The sequence below is a fragment of the Manis javanica genome, chromosome 11 (genome assembly GCF_040802235.1).
Source record: "Manis javanica isolate MJ-LG chromosome 11, MJ_LKY, whole genome shotgun sequence".
Taxonomy (NCBI): domain Eukaryota; kingdom Metazoa; phylum Chordata; class Mammalia; order Pholidota; family Manidae; genus Manis; species Manis javanica.
Window position 1 is genome coordinate 114,483,296 of NC_133166.1, and position 14,032 is coordinate 114,497,327.

Here is a 14,032-nt window from a genome sequence, read left to right on the forward strand (position 1 = left end):
TTGGGGTGGATAATAAAAGTGCTGGTGCTCATCACGGTATACCACATGCAGCTACTGGAAGCAACAAATGAGATGTATGGGGAAAACATTGGTATTGAGTGTAAAAATGTAAACAGATGAGTTTTATACATGACACCGTGTTGGTATATTGCAACCACATCCATAAAGAAGCCGATGCCATGTGTAGCAGAGGGTCAGGCAGGATTCAAAGAAGCCAACTGAGCACATTTATGTGGGTCCTATGGAAGGGAGATGGGGAGTGAACATAAAATGAATTAACAAGAGGGGCCCTGTTCATAGTGATGATATGTCACAATCTAATAAGTAGGATTGACTCAGGTCTATACATGAGGTCATAAAATGAAGTGGGGTGGGTGGATGGAGGAGGAGGTCCTGGAGCTAAGTGGACCTGCGTTCAAATCCCAGTTCAACCAATTGGAGGCATTTGGGATTTTGCTCAACACTGTTCTGGGCACTGTAAACACTGAATAAAACATATGAAGATAATTTTGGGTAAGTGCTGTGTGATGTGAAACTGATTTTACATAGTAAGGGATGGCTTCTCGGAGAGGTGACATTTGAGTGGGATGCAGATTGATGAAAAGATCCAGCTGTGAAAGAGCTGGTTAAGTGCTTTCCAGGTTTAGGAAAGAGCACATACAGAGACCCTGGGGCGGGAATGGGCTTGGCCTGTGTGGCTGAGTCAGGTGAAAGAGGGGCAAGGAAGACTTGATGAGAATGGGAAAGGCAGGCAAGGGACCAGAGCATTCAGAGTCTTGTGGGCCTTAGTTAAGAGTTCAGATATTATAACCACAATGGAAAACCAAGAGACGGGTTTATGCAGAGCAGTGACTTAGCAGCATACGTCACAAAATAAAAAACAGAAGTTTCATTTAAATATAACACACAGAAGAGGATCAAACGCTTTAAAAGATCGGTTTGCTGCGTGCAGACTGGATTGGAGAACAGTGGAAGTCACATAAGTTCTCTGAGCCTCAGTTTCCATACGTGCAAGGTGACGAGAATACCCCTCCCGCGCAGCACAAAGGTAAGAGTGGGGTCACAGTCAGCTCCCGGGGTCTCCTTTCACTGGAGCAGCTGGCTGCACGGTAGGAACCTCAGGCTGCGTCGGAGCTCCAAACAGCTGTCGTAGCCGGGGTGGCCGCTGGACGGCGCGGCGGCCGGGGGAGGTCCGAGAGGAGGCTCCGCCCACTAGTCCGCTCGGCGCTCGGCAGCTCTGGCCTGCGGGCGGAGGGGGCGGGGCCTCGGCGGGCCGCCGGGTCTTCTTGCTCCCGAGACGCCGCACAGGGCGTGGCCTGGCGTGCGGGGGCGGGGCCGCAGCGACACGGGGTTGGCAGCCGCGGATGGCCACGGCGCTGGGCTCCTGAGCCGGCGGGGGCCATGAGCACTGCCCGGCCCCAGTTCAGTATCGATGACGCCTTCGAGCTGTCCTTGGAGGACGCAGGCCCTGGGCCCGAGTCCAGTGGGGTCGCCCGCTTCGGGCCGCTGCACTTCGAGCGCCGGGCCCGATTCGAGGTGGCCGACGAGGACAAGCAGTCCCGGCTGCGCTACCAGGTGAACGGCCCGTCCCATCTCACCCACAGCCCGTGTCCGGGCGGGACCCCAGGCCAGACCCTGGAGAACATTTCAGGGGAGAACCTGCCTCGAGGCCCCACCCAGAGCGGGGAGACCGCCCCCGGACGTGGCCCTGATCCAAAGCCCTACCCAAACCCTCGCATCTCTGATGTCGGTCCCCAGCCATCACTGGGGAGCCCAGAGTCCGAACTCGGCAGCTCGTCCCCCCCCCCCCACCTGTAGCTGGAGATCCTACCCGGAGTCCCCACCCATCCTGGGTACTGACCCTTCGCCCTTTACCCCGCTGGGCTGAGGAGCTCTTCTGTACCTGAACCAGACCTTGCCCACTCAGGAGCAGCCCCCTGAGCCCCAGGACAGACGGTCTAACGAGAACCTGCGCCCACTCCTCTGTTCTGGAAGTCCCCGCCCCTCCTCACCCCAGAGCCAGAGGTCCCCACTCGCATGATTAGTCCGTGCTCTTGCCTTGACCCCCTCTAAACTGGAAATCTCCATTATCCCAGAGGATCTCCACTAACTCTAGGTTCCTCTTCTTGGAGACCTGGACCAGATTCCTGGGCCCCAAACCTGAATGCCATGGGCATGTCCTTCCCTGGCACCCCAAATCCAGAGCCACCATACTGGGCCCCTGAAATACCAAAGAGTACTCCACTCTGAACTGCCAAACTGGGGAGATCTTCTGGCCCTCGGACCCATGCTGTCTCCTGCCCCGCAAAGCCCCCAGCACTAACCTCCTACCTGGGTTTCTGTATCTGTGAATCATCAAACCCGTTTTGCTGGGAGGGTGGAGAGCCAGGTGAGCAGCTGTTAGGCGCTTAGACAAACAGCTGTGTGGGCCTGCTTTCCTCCTCCCCGAGAGGGGAGTGAGGCAGGTCTGGAGCCCCGTAACCCCACTAAGCCCTGTGTTCTGGAATAGAACCTGGAGAATGATGAGGATGGAGCCCAGGCCTCTCCAGAGCCGGACGGGGGAGTCAGCACCAGGTCAGGACAAGGTGGGGACCCACCCCATACCCCCATCCCCGTGCATCTGGCTCCTGTCCCCAGGTCCCTGCCCACTCCACCGCACCTCAGCTCTTTCAGGGGATTCCTAGTTTGATCCCCACCCCGACACGGGGTCTTACTTTACCCAAGTGCCAGTCTCACCTACCCACCTCCACCAGGCCCTTTATCCTGCAGAAACCACCAGCCTGGCCTGGCCCCTACCTTCCCACAGGTCCCCTGTCCTGCAGGAGTCCCTAGCTCCAATCCCCAGCCTTCCTCTACCCCCAGTCCTGCAGAAACCCCCAGCTCTTGTGTTCCTCTTCACCCTGTCCCTTCTCAGTGTCTCTGGTCCTGCAGGAACACCCAGCCCTAGTCCCTGCCCCGTCCCCTGCCACAGCAATATGACTCCCATCTGCAAGGGATCCCCTTCCTTACCTTCCCCCTGCCCCTCACTGGGCACTGCACCCGCACTGTAGGGATTCTGGCCGAACATCCATCCGCAGCTCCCAGTGGTCCTTTAGTACCATCAGCAACAGCACCCAGCGCTCCTACAATGCCTGCTGCAGGTGAGACCCTGCCCTGCTTGAGTCCCCCGGGCCCGGGCCCCGGTACAGGCAGCCCTGGCCATTCCCCCTCAGCTCTCTTGGCCGGGAAGAGTGACAGAGTAGGTGAGCCTCCTGTTGTCTCTTCCACACCCACCCTCATCTCGTACCGCCCAGCTGGACTCAACACCCTTTGATCCGGAAGAACTGCCGGGTAGTGCTGGCCTCCTTCCTGCTCCTGCTGCTGGGGCTGGGTGAGTGACCCCTGGGGCCCCTGCTGACCCCCGAGAGGGCTCTGCAGCTCCCCTTGGCACACTGGGCCTTCCGGCACCCTGAGGAGGCAGCTGGCTGCCATCACCCACCCCCACCCCACAGGTGAGGAAACTGATGCCTTGAGACAGGAAGGCCCAGCCTCCTGGTCACACAGCCAGAAAAACACATATAGTTGAAAATGGAACCTGGTTCAGTGCTCCAAGCTTTTCCTGTTTTAAAGACAACCTGTTTGATTCATCAGGGAACAGAAGATTAACAGCTACCATTATTATGTGTCTACTTTGAGCCAGGTGCAGGGTAGGCTTATTCCTCCCACCCCCACCCCCTGGCCCTTTACAGCAAGTAAGAGGTAGGGCTGTCACCAGCACTTATATGGACAAGGATCCACAGGGCACCTGTCACTGTCCCTTCTCTGGAGAGCTGATGAGGACCTCTCTTTGACCCCCATTGCTCAGGTGAGGAAACTGAGGCCCAGAGAAGGCAGATCTTGCAGGCAAATGTCAGGAAGACTCCTACACTCCTCATTCTAGGGGCTGAGGGTCAGGGTTCCAGAAAGGATCTAGGGTTGCAATCAAAATGGCCCCATAATTTGGGCCCAGCTATGGCACTGCCCTCCCTTCTCCAGGAATGCCAGAAAGCTGAGTGGCAGCCTTGCCTCATCTCTGGGCACCTGTGTGCGGGCGGTGGGGAGCTGTACTTCTCCAATACCTGTTATATGCTGGGCCTGGGTTGCACTGACCACCTGCCTTATTTTATCCTCTTTCTCAACACCCAACAGGGAAGTGCTTATTACCATTCCAGTTCAGAAATAAGGACAGGTTCAGGCAGGTGAAGGGACTTACTCAGGTCACAGCTGGGAAGTAGATGAGCTGGGATTTAAACCCATGTACGCGACATAGCTAGGCCTAGGGGCCACCATAGGCCCATATAAAGGGCCTTGGTAGGAACCGGAAAAAGATGCCTCCTGCGTGGGTGGAGCCCACAGCCCTGAGCCAGGGTGCAGGGAGTTAGCTTCAGCCCCCATCATGCCCTTTTTGAGGTGCTCTGGGCAAGGCACAAAGCCCATAACTTATGTCCATGGCCCCCCTACTGCCGAGTCCAGTTCCTCACCTCCGCCCATCCCATCCTCTGGGGACCCTGGACTCTCTCTGGGTCTGAAAAGTTGGTCCAGTTATGACTTCCCCTTTTTCCCCAATGTCCACTGTCCTCAGCCAAAGTCCACATCCCTCCTTGGGGCCTACAGGCCCTGCCAAAGTCCTCAAGCCTGGAGTCTTGCCTCCCGAGTCTTGGCAAGAGCTAGAAACTCTAGAAAGCCCCAAGTTACCTCCAGACTCTGGGCCCTTATTAGGCTGTTCCCTCTGGAAAGATCTCCCTCCCTGCAAAGCCTCTGGAGTCAGATATCTTCCAACTTCCTGATGCAGTCCTGGGCAGGTTACTTCCCCTCTCTGTGCCTCAGCGTCACCTCCTGTGAAACGGGGATGATAATACCTGTCTCATTTGGTCAAGGTGACAATTAAATAAGGCAGCGCATGTAACACTTAGCCCTGTGCCTGGCAGCACCTAGTAGTTACGTGGTCTCTAAATGTTAACTGCTATTGCTGCTACTCCTGATCAGCTTAGATGCTGCTGCCTCCCAGAAGCCCTCCCTGATGCCCGAGGCTCCCTGGCTACCTGATCTTCCCCTGTCGTATCCTGATCACCCTGGTTGTAGCTTGGAGGTTCTTGGTTACGTCACTAGGGAAGGGCCATGAGGACAGGGACCATCTGCATTTCCCTGGGATTCCCAGTACCAGGCACACTGCAGGTGCTCCATGAATGTTTGTTGATTGATCTAAGACCACACGAAGGAGCCGACAAAAAGAAAATCTCTCCTTTCATAGACATATCTCAGCCCGGCAGGTGCCCTGCTCTGAAAACACAGAGCTTGGTGAGCTTCCCAGGGAGGATGTCTGTCCAGGGGGCCGCACGCTTAGGTGGGGGGCACCATTCCTCAGGACCAAACCATGTTGAGGGTTGCGGGTGGAGGTCCCTGCCCAGCCGCTGTCCCCAGCTCCCACCCTCACCCTCGCGGCTCCATCTGTGTGCAGCGCTGATCCTGATCGGCGTGGGACTGGAGGTGGCGCCCTCACCAGGTGAGCGCTCCCTCCTGCCTCCGCAGGCCGAGGGGTCCTTGGCAAGCCCTCCCACCTCCCAGCAGGAAAGGGACCCCGCAGTCCCGCAGGTGCAGCCCTACCCTGACCTCCCCGCCTCTCCTCCCGCAGGTGTCTCCAGCGCCATCTTTTTCGTACCCGGCTTCCTGCTGTTGGTCCCGGGAGGTGCGAGGGGGCCGGGCGGCGGGCAGGGGTAGGGGGCTCTGGGCGGGGCCTCGGCGCTGACAGGCCCCGCCCCGCAGTCTACCACGTGATCTTCATCTACTGCGCGGTCAAGGGCCACCGGGGCTTCCAGTTCTTCTACCTGCCCTACTTCGAGAAGTGAGCCGCGGTGAGCTCCGTGATCCGGCGTGTGCCCCGAGCAGCTGTGCGGCCCCCTGGCATCCCCAGAGGGCACTCCTCGAGCCCGCGGCCCACTCCGTTCCCTCATCTCTAGGGAAGAACCTCTCTAGGACTCTCGATCCCCCAATACCCCTCGGGAGTTTGCTCAGGAAGTTTGGGGTGCCCAGACCGCAGCCTGCTTATCTGGGCCTGGGCAAGTCGCCCCTCACTGGCTCTGTGCCTTAACTTATTCTCAGGCCCTGGGGCTGCTGGGGTGGTGGTTTGTGCTAATAAAAGGGTACTTAATTCTAGCGGAGACAATTGCTCGCTCTTTCCCACCAGCCCAGCACCCTGGCCACAGCACCTTCCTGCAAAGGCTGAGGAAAGGATTGACCCTGGAAGAGAAGGGCTCCAGACCAGCCATGTCCCCATTATACACATAACGGGCCTGCTGCTGAAAGACTTGCCTGATGTCACCCAGTGTGTCAGGAGCAGAGCTGGGCCTGGGACTCTTCTGCCCTGCAAGACTGAAGAAGGCTTATCTAGCCCCCGTGGTCCCCCAGCCATTAGCAGAGTGGGCCCTGCCCATGCCTTTACCTGGGGGGCCAGTGTGGGTGCCTGCCCTGGTGGCCCTGGCCGAGGGCACGCAGATGACGCAGGCCTGGGGCCTAGAGACTGGTATCCTGATTCCAGCCTGGCTCTGGGGCCCTGGGCTGCTGCAACCAGCTCCTAATGTGGGCTGTTACAAGGCAGCAGCCCAGCCCCCTCCCCATGCTGCCCTACTTCGCAGCCCAGGGGTTGGGAGAAATAGAAGGCAGAGGATATGGCAAACAGGACCCAATGGCAGAGAACCTCAGTGTCTGAGATTCTTAGAACCGCAGAATATTGGAAACAGAACATCTCAGAATTTCAAAAAATCAGCATCTCAGAATCCTAAGAACCAAGAAAATAATCTTCTAGAACCTTGAAGCTATCATGTATCAAACACCAAGAAGTTACCAAGTCCTATGCTAAGCACTTCAACACAGGTTATTTCTGGTGATCTTAACCACCTTACACATGTGGAAACAGAGGCCTAGAGAGAGGCAGAGTCGGGACCATAACCCAGGACTTCCATGGGAGCGGCTGGGAGGCACTGAGCTGGAGTGGTCCCCAGCCCACCAATAGCCAAACAAGTGTGGGCTGAGGAGACCCAGATGCTTACATATCTACAGTGTCTCCCCCAGTAAAACGTGAGTGCCGTTAAGAAGGAGCATTGCTAGGTCTGGCCTCTACTGTGTCTGCAGCAGCCAAGGCAGCACCTCCAGATTCTATACCTTTGTTGAAAGAATGAACCCCCAGATCTACACAGACGTCCCACCATCGGCCCCCCAGGCAAGGCACTTTTGGGGGGCACCCAGCAGGATGCAGGTACTCCTAAACTAGTGGCTCTCCAACTAGTTGTGGTAAAGGATCATTTTTCATTTCTAATCTATCAGACCAATACTTCTGTTAGATAAAATAAAAATTAGAAAAGTGAACTATAAAAGCCCACAGTTTGTATTACCATATTATTCAGACATAAAATTAAATTTTAATAAATATAATCAGAATGAACATAGGAAAACAGGTTATGAAAACCATTCATTCAAAGTGAGCAAATAGGCAATGAACAGAGAGTTGCTACCGCCCTCATAACTTCTTGCCATTCCACAATCATAATACCAAAAGTTATCCTGGCAGTGATGAGGCTTGATGTTGTAAGACTGTCTCAGGAGTCAGCAGGCTACAGCCATTGGGCCTGCTATGACCCCCAAGCTAAGAATGGGTTTTACATTTTAGTAATGCTTCAGAAAAAGTCAAGAATAATAAGATTTGGTGACAAATAAAACTATGAAATTCAAATTTCAATGTCAACAAATCAAGTGTAATTATTATTTATTACGTTTCCAACACAGCCACACCCATCTGTTGACTGGCTGCTTGGAGATACAAATTACAACAGCAAAGTTGAGCAACTGAGAGACAGAAACCATGTGGTCATCAAAGTCTAAAAGCTTTACTATCTGGCCTTTCAAAGAAAAGGTTTGCCTACCTATGGTCTATACAAACACTTTGACAGAACTCTGTGATCACACATTTAAAGTTTTAATGAGACCAATGTGCTTGATTGCTGCTGGTTAATTTATATAACAGCCCAAGTTGGACTGACAGTAACACTATCTTCCGGGAATAGTAAATATCTAAACTCTAAATCTAATTTCTTTTGAGTTGGAAAATACATTAATGGTTCCATGCAGATTAGGAACATTAGATTTCCTTACTGAGCTGTGACTCAGCTTATCCCCACTGCCTTTTGCCTCAGCCCATTTTTGTCTGATATGCCTGTAGTTACACTAGCTTTCATTTGGTTAACTTCTGCTAGTAAATCTTTTTCCCAAGCCATCACTTTCAGCCTGTCTATTGTCATTATACTTTGAACCTGTCTCTTAGAGTCTGCACTCAGCTGTAGGGGAGAGCCTAATATCTGCCCTCTGGTATGTGTTCTCTGCCCTTGCAGTAGAAGAACCTCTGTTTTTTGACTGGACACATGGTCACCCAAAACAAAGACTGCATTTCCCAGCATCCTTTGCAGCTAGGTGTACCAGCTGAGGCCTGCCTCACGGGGTCTGAGTGACTCATCTCTTTGCCTCCTTTCCTCTTTGTTCCTGCCTCTGTCCTGCCACCTGGAAAGTAAACAAATGTGGGCCCACCCTAGGAATGGCAGAGCAGCCAGCAAGAACCTGGTGCCTGAAGACCATACAGCTGCATTTCACCTACGACTTTTCCTGTGGGGAAAATTAACTACTGTCTACTTTATTGTTGAGTCTCTGTCACTCATGGAGAACACAATCTGATATTGATACTTTTCTTCTGAGACTGAGACTCTCTGACTTTTAACCAAAAAACTTAATCTATTTATATTTATTGTAATTTTTGTGTGTTTTTTTTAAGGATTATTTCTATTTTCTATTTTAATGTTTTCTATGGACTTGTTTTTCTTTGCTTTTTTTCCTCCGTCCCAACCTTCTACTGGCTTAATACGAAGTCTTCACTATCCCCCTTTTTCTCCTCTATTGATTTGACTATTGAACAGAACATCCTATCTCTATTTCTGTTTTATTAATAGGTACCCTTAAAAGGTTAACAAAGTTTAAAGTTAATGAATGAATCTATCCTCTTCTAGGAAAAAAAAATATTTCAGCATGTCTAAAGTATCTCCTCCTAACTTCCATTTTATTTGTTTCTATTATTTTAGTCCATCTGTTTTTAAAATCCTCCAATTTAATTTTTTTACAGTTAATGCTTCTTTAGAACTACCAATATGTTAACTGATTTCTTCCCTCACTATAATTTAGTATATAATCTGCCTTCTTCAACAAGACTACATGAGTGGGAAAACCCTTTCAGCCTTTGTTGAAAAAAGTTTATATTTCACCTTCATTCTTGAATAATGATTGAGCTAGGTATAGACTTCTTGGCTGGTGATCATTTTTCCTCTGAACAATGAACAATTTATTCCATTGTCTTCTGGCTTATATTGCTGCCAATGAAAATTCTTCTGACAGTCTAATTGCTGCTCCTCAATAAGAAATATGACTTTTCTCTCAAGTTGTTTATAAGATTTTCCCTTTGTAGTCTGCAGTTTCACTGGGAAGCATCCACGTATACATTTATTTTTATTTATCCTTCTCTGCCTCCAGTGTGCTCCTTCAGTCTGTGTGCTTGTCTTTGTGGAAGTCTTTATGGGAAAATTCAGCCATCATCTCTTTGAATATTGCCTCATATATTTTTCTCCATATTTTCTCCTTCTGAGACTCCTAAGGACTTTTAACTGCTCTTTAATATTTCCTATTTTTTTAACCCTCTGTGTTACCTTATGGGTGATTTCTCAGATGAAGCTCCCAGTTCACTAATCTTCCTTTCAATGGTGTCTAATCTGTATTTGAATTACCTTTTATTTTTTCCATTCCAGTCATTGTAGCCTTTATTTTTGGAAAGTCTTTGGGTTATTTTAAAAATATTCCTGCTCTATTTTCATACTATCCTGTTACTGCATATGCATCTCTCTTCTGTCTTTTATCTCTTTTTATTTATTTATTTGCATTTACTCTGTGGTCTCTTTTAGATTGTTCTATTATTTACACTTTGGAGGCCAGTTCTCCTGTTTGTCGCATTTGCCTAGTCTCCTTAATGGTGATTTGTTTCTTCATGTGATTGGGATTTTTTGTCATGAGTTCACCTTCAGAAGTAATACAGTTGTTATTTTAATCTCATGTTCCCTGGATTTAAAGAGTGCTCTTCTCAACAGTTTTTTCCTACTTCTTGAGCTTTTCACACCATGAAGAAGCTTTTTACATTCCTGCCTGATATGCAGGACTTGAGCTTCAGGTTCTCTAGGGTAACTTTTTCCACTCAAGGCCCTGAATATCTGTACCCTTGCTACTTCCTCAGGCTGATAGATGTATATTTTGGTCCCCTTTTCAAGAACAGGGTAACCCTTCGAGACCCTGGAATGTACTCAGGGTCATGTCTTACTCCCCAACCTTTTGCAGGTCTTTTGTCACTCCTGGATGTCAGAGCCCAGAACCTCTTCTCCACCTCTGAACCCCCATGGTGTGTACTCCTTTCCACCAACCAGCTTTGAGTTCTCTCTTTGTCTTTGGTACCTGGAGTCCAAATCCCTTTCCTTCAAGCTCAGTTGGGTTTTTTTTTGTATCATTTATACCCATAAGTAGTACGAGGCATCCAGCCACCTTCTTAATTCACGCTGCTACCAGAATCCTCCCAGCACTGCTCTGTCTTTGAATGCAGCCAGCACCAGGGAGCTCCCTACCTTCCAAGGGGCTAGAGAGATCTGAATCTTGCATACACCAGGGGATGACAGGCAGTTGAGGGCAGGTTTCTTTCGGGCAACTTAGGGAGGGAGGCAAGGAGTAGGGTGGGTAGGTAACATCACAAGACAACTCTCTGGCCAGGTGTCAGGAACAGAAGAAGCCTGGGGGCTTCTGGGTCGCTTCCATCATGGGGCCCTGATGGTCTGGGCCAGAGAGGCAATGTGTTCTCCCTCCTAGAGCTTCACTGGGCAGAAAGCATCATCACAAACTCTGTGGAAGAGAAGGGGTGGGGCTTGGGCTGGCCCAGGTCAGGGATCTCAGGGTGCTGGGTCAGCCTGGGAGCTGGAGGAGTTGGGAGAGGTTTGTCTGGGAAGGAGACTTACCATCAAAGTCTACAGTGCCATCCCCATTGAGGTCCACCTCTCGGAGCATCTCATCCAGCTCAGAACCCACCAGTGGCTCCCCCAGCAGAGCCGGTGCTGCCTGTCGCAGTTCTGCCACTGTGATTCGTCCATCCCTGTCCCTGTCAAACTAGGATTCGGGCAGAGCTCAGCCCCTCCCACCCAAAGCTGTCTCTGCCTACACCCATCTCCACCTTGCCATGTCCTGTGCCTGGATGCCCCACCTGCACCCTTCCAAACTCTCCCCCTTCTCCCAGGCTGATGGTAAGCCCCCTGCTCCAGGAAGTCTCCCTGGGTGGGTCCTCCAGCTGGTAGTGAGATGAACCCTCTCTGACCCCCCTTTGACCCTAGTCCCACCATCTCCAGACCCCTAGTCTCCCCTGGCCTGGGTGGGAGGCCAGCAAGAATGCCACCCAGCTGCCCACCCGTACCCGCTATGACCGCAGTCCGCACCTCTCGGAAGGCAATGCGCAGCTCCCGCACCCCCAGCATGTGCGCCGTCTCCTCCCTCAGCTTTGGGCCCATCAGTTCCACAAATTCTTCGAAGTCCACGCGGCCACCCACTGCGGACCCGGGCAAAGTGTCACAACAGAGAAGGCTGGGGTCCAAGGAAGGATGTCACAGGGGCCACCCCACCTCAGCTCTGCATCCAGGCAGGAATACCCAGCATCCATGCTGTCAGTGGGGGTTTCTTTGCTAGGGGGCAAAGTGTGTGGGTGCTCCCAGTGAAGCACCCAAGTACTGGGGAAAGAGGCCAGGCTTTGGAACCAGACAGCTCCTGGTTCAAACCCTGGCTGTGCCAGTGACTCTGTGTGGCCTTTGGTGAATAACTAAACCTCCTTCCTTACTCTAGGATGGGGATGAGAAAATATACTCGTGAGGTCTATTGGGGTTGTCACCCATGGCTATACTGTGCTGGGACCCTGTGGGTGGCAATAAATCCCCCTGAAGAAGCATTCCCATGGAGTCCCTCAGCTCTAAGATGCCATCAACAATAAAAAGCACCAAAGGTCAAATAAGCTTTGGGAGAAACAAAAGAAGCATGACACTAAATGTTCCATCCGCTGTAATCACACCCTACTCGGGAAACCGTATAGGAAACTGAAGGAAAAATTAATGCAGGCGTCCTGAAGTGAAAGGAAGCCGACATTTGACAAATCAGCTAGTGATAATCACACTGATCTGACATTTAATCTCAGGCAGGGCCAGGGTTCTGTCAGGCTAGCCCTCACCAAACCTCAGGAGGTTCTTTTAGCAGCATCAGGAAAGTCAGGGAGAGAGACAGAGACAGACAGGCAGCCCAGAGGCTAGTACCAGAAGGGAGCATGTCAGGGCTCAATCCAAGCCCTGGAGGCCTCTCCTGGGTCACCTGGTACCTTCCTTACCCCTCCCCTACCCCGTCCCTGCATGTGATGGGGCTGATGTCGAATTGTCAAACTGCCATGGAAACTAACCCTCCCAACCCCCCCACCATCACCCCTGCTGTACAAACAGAGCCACCTCCCACCACCCTAGCATCCCCCTGAAACATGAGGCTCAGAGAGAACCAGGGCTGCCCAGCCCCCAGGAAAATCCAGGTGGCTCCCCGGCCCTACCCCCAGGCAGGCAGGAGTCAGGCACTGACTTCGCATCTTGACGTGCTGTGAGACTTCGATGAGCTCCATCTCGGTGGGCATGTAGCCCAGTGTCCGCATGCAGGCCCCCAGCTCCCGGTAGCCAAGGTAGCCATCACGGTCACTGTCAAACTCCTCAAAGGCGGCCTGAAGCTCTGCAGGGGAGGGAGGTCAGGGACAGGACAGGCAGCCAGGCTCAGAGATACTCCCACGTGCCGCCACCACCAGGAGCAAGGCCACTCACCATCCAGCTCCTCGGGGCCCAGCTCACGGTCCTGCAGAAGCACAGTCCAACACGTCCTGGGGCCGCCCGAGGCTATAGCCGTCCTCCCTCCTCCAACCCCAGATCACGCTGGCCTGGGCAGGGCCACCAGGGCAGAAGGTAGCTGAAGTCCCATGGACCCCAGGAGAAGAGGTGACCCCTGCTCCTGGAACCCCAGCTCTCACAGAACGGTGGGCTTGAGGGCTAGCCCTGCCCACTGCCCAGGCTGGCCGAGACCTACCTGTCCCCAGACTGCAGAAGCCCTGCCCCCACAGCCCAGACTTCTTCACCTGGAGCAGAAGCAGCAGGAAGCCTGAGTACCAGGGGCGGGATGGGCTGAGACTGAGGGCACGAGTCCCCTCCCCCGCCCCAGGCTCCCCAACCTTGCCCGGGCCCCACCTGACCTGCCCAAAGATGCGGTCGAGCAGGGGCCCATAAGTCCTCTGAGCAGCATCATGCTGGGTGGCAGGACGACGCCGGTGGGACTGGCGACGGGCAGCCGGCCCAAGGGCTGCAGGGGCCGCTGCCTCCTGCCCTCCTCTGGTCCTAGAGGGGTTCTTGCTGCTCCTCAGGGCCTCAGGGCCTGGGACGGGGGTCTCCTTTCCAGAGCTGCCAGTGCCCTTCTGGGACCCTCGGAGCCCCTTCTCTCTCTTGCTCCTCCTCCTGGTCAAAGGGAGCCCCTCTGCACCACCTCCAGAAGTCATGAGCCCCTCAGGGGGCTTCTGGGGGTGGGGGGCCAGGTCTGGGTCATGCTGCCCCCTCCCCTGCCCTGAGGCCATGTGGAGAGAGGTGGAGGGACTCAGATATGCAGGGCCAGGGAGCAACCTTGGTTCTCAGGACCCACAAAGCTGCTTATTCACACACCCCCAGCCGAGAACTGATGGTCTGAGGGGGATTAGGGTAAGTGAGGCAGGCAGCCCAGGTCCTAATCCTGACCCTCTGCCTGGGGGTGGCCAGGACAGAGCCAGATAGGTCAAAAGAACTGTCCTCAGCACCAGGGGCCATGATGTGGCCGCTGCAAAGTGAGAACTGCAATGGAC

The 14,032-nt window shown here is 53.1% G+C and overlaps 2 protein-coding genes across 10 annotated transcripts; one reads left to right on the forward strand and one right to left on the reverse strand.

Moving 5' to 3' along the window:
- The first annotated feature begins 1,347 nt into the window (after positions 1-1,347).
- Positions 1,348-7,469, forward strand: TMEM134 (transmembrane protein 134). 9 transcript variants are annotated; one of them, XM_017653805.3, is made up of 8 exons: positions 1,354-1,575; positions 2,510-2,574; positions 3,051-3,140; positions 3,294-3,370; positions 5,270-5,521; positions 5,651-5,704; positions 5,782-5,870; positions 6,203-7,469. In XM_017653805.3, exons 1-7 carry the CDS (start codon positions 1,402-1,404, stop codon positions 5,862-5,864), a joined length of 795 nt encoding a protein of 264 aa, XP_017509294.3. In that variant the 5' UTR covers positions 1,354-1,401; the 3' UTR covers positions 5,865-5,870; positions 6,203-7,469. The 9 variants fall into 9 exon arrangements, with proteins under 9 accessions (XP_036851522.1, XP_017509294.3, XP_017509292.3 ...); XM_036995627.2 differs by lacking the exons at positions 3,051-3,140; positions 6,203-7,469 and having other exon boundaries at positions 1,348-1,575; positions 2,510-2,585; positions 5,270-5,316; positions 5,477-5,521; positions 5,782-6,171; XM_017653803.3 differs by lacking the exon at positions 6,203-7,469 and having other exon boundaries at positions 5,782-6,171.
- A 249-nt stretch (positions 7,470-7,718) lies between these two features.
- Positions 7,719-13,771, reverse strand: CABP4 (calcium binding protein 4). The gene is made up of 6 exons (XM_017653778.3): positions 13,397-13,771; positions 12,975-13,005; positions 12,742-12,885; positions 11,571-11,680; positions 11,100-11,247; positions 7,719-10,986 (listed from the first exon to the last, which is right to left on the reverse strand). Exons 1-6 carry the CDS (start codon positions 13,769-13,771, stop codon positions 10,958-10,960), a joined length of 837 nt encoding a protein of 278 aa, XP_017509267.1. The 3' UTR covers positions 7,719-10,957.
- Between the last annotated feature and the right edge of the window lie 261 nt (positions 13,772-14,032).

What these genes read in the sequence shown, in the direction of transcription:
- CABP4 (XM_017653778.3), bottom strand. Translation starts at nt 13,771, where the DNA reads ATGGCCTCAGGGCAGGGGAGGGGGCAGCATGACCCAGACCTGGCCCCC. An exon ending in TCGACCGCATCTTTGGGCAG is followed by an intron (nt 13,006 to 13,396) that starts GTCAGGTGGGGC and finishes GTGCTTCTGCAG; the next exon opens with GACCGTGAGCTGGGCCCCGA. An exon ending in ACAGCACGTCAAGATGCGAA is followed by an intron (nt 11,681 to 12,741) that starts GTCAGTGCCTGA and finishes CCGGGTCCGCAG; the next exon opens with TGGGTGGCCGCGTGGACTTC.
- TMEM134 (XM_017653805.3), top strand. Translation starts at nt 1,402, where the DNA reads ATGAGCACTGCCCGGCCCCAGTTCAGTATCGATGACGCCTTCGAGCTG. An exon ending in TCCTACAATGCCTGCTGCAG is followed by an intron (nt 3,141 to 3,293) that starts GTGAGACCCTGC and finishes CGTACCGCCCAG; the next exon opens with CTGGACTCAACACCCTTTGA. An exon ending in CCTGCTGTTGGTCCCGGGAG is followed by an intron (nt 5,705 to 5,781) that starts GTGCGAGGGGGC and finishes CCCGCCCCGCAG; the next exon opens with TCTACCACGTGATCTTCATC.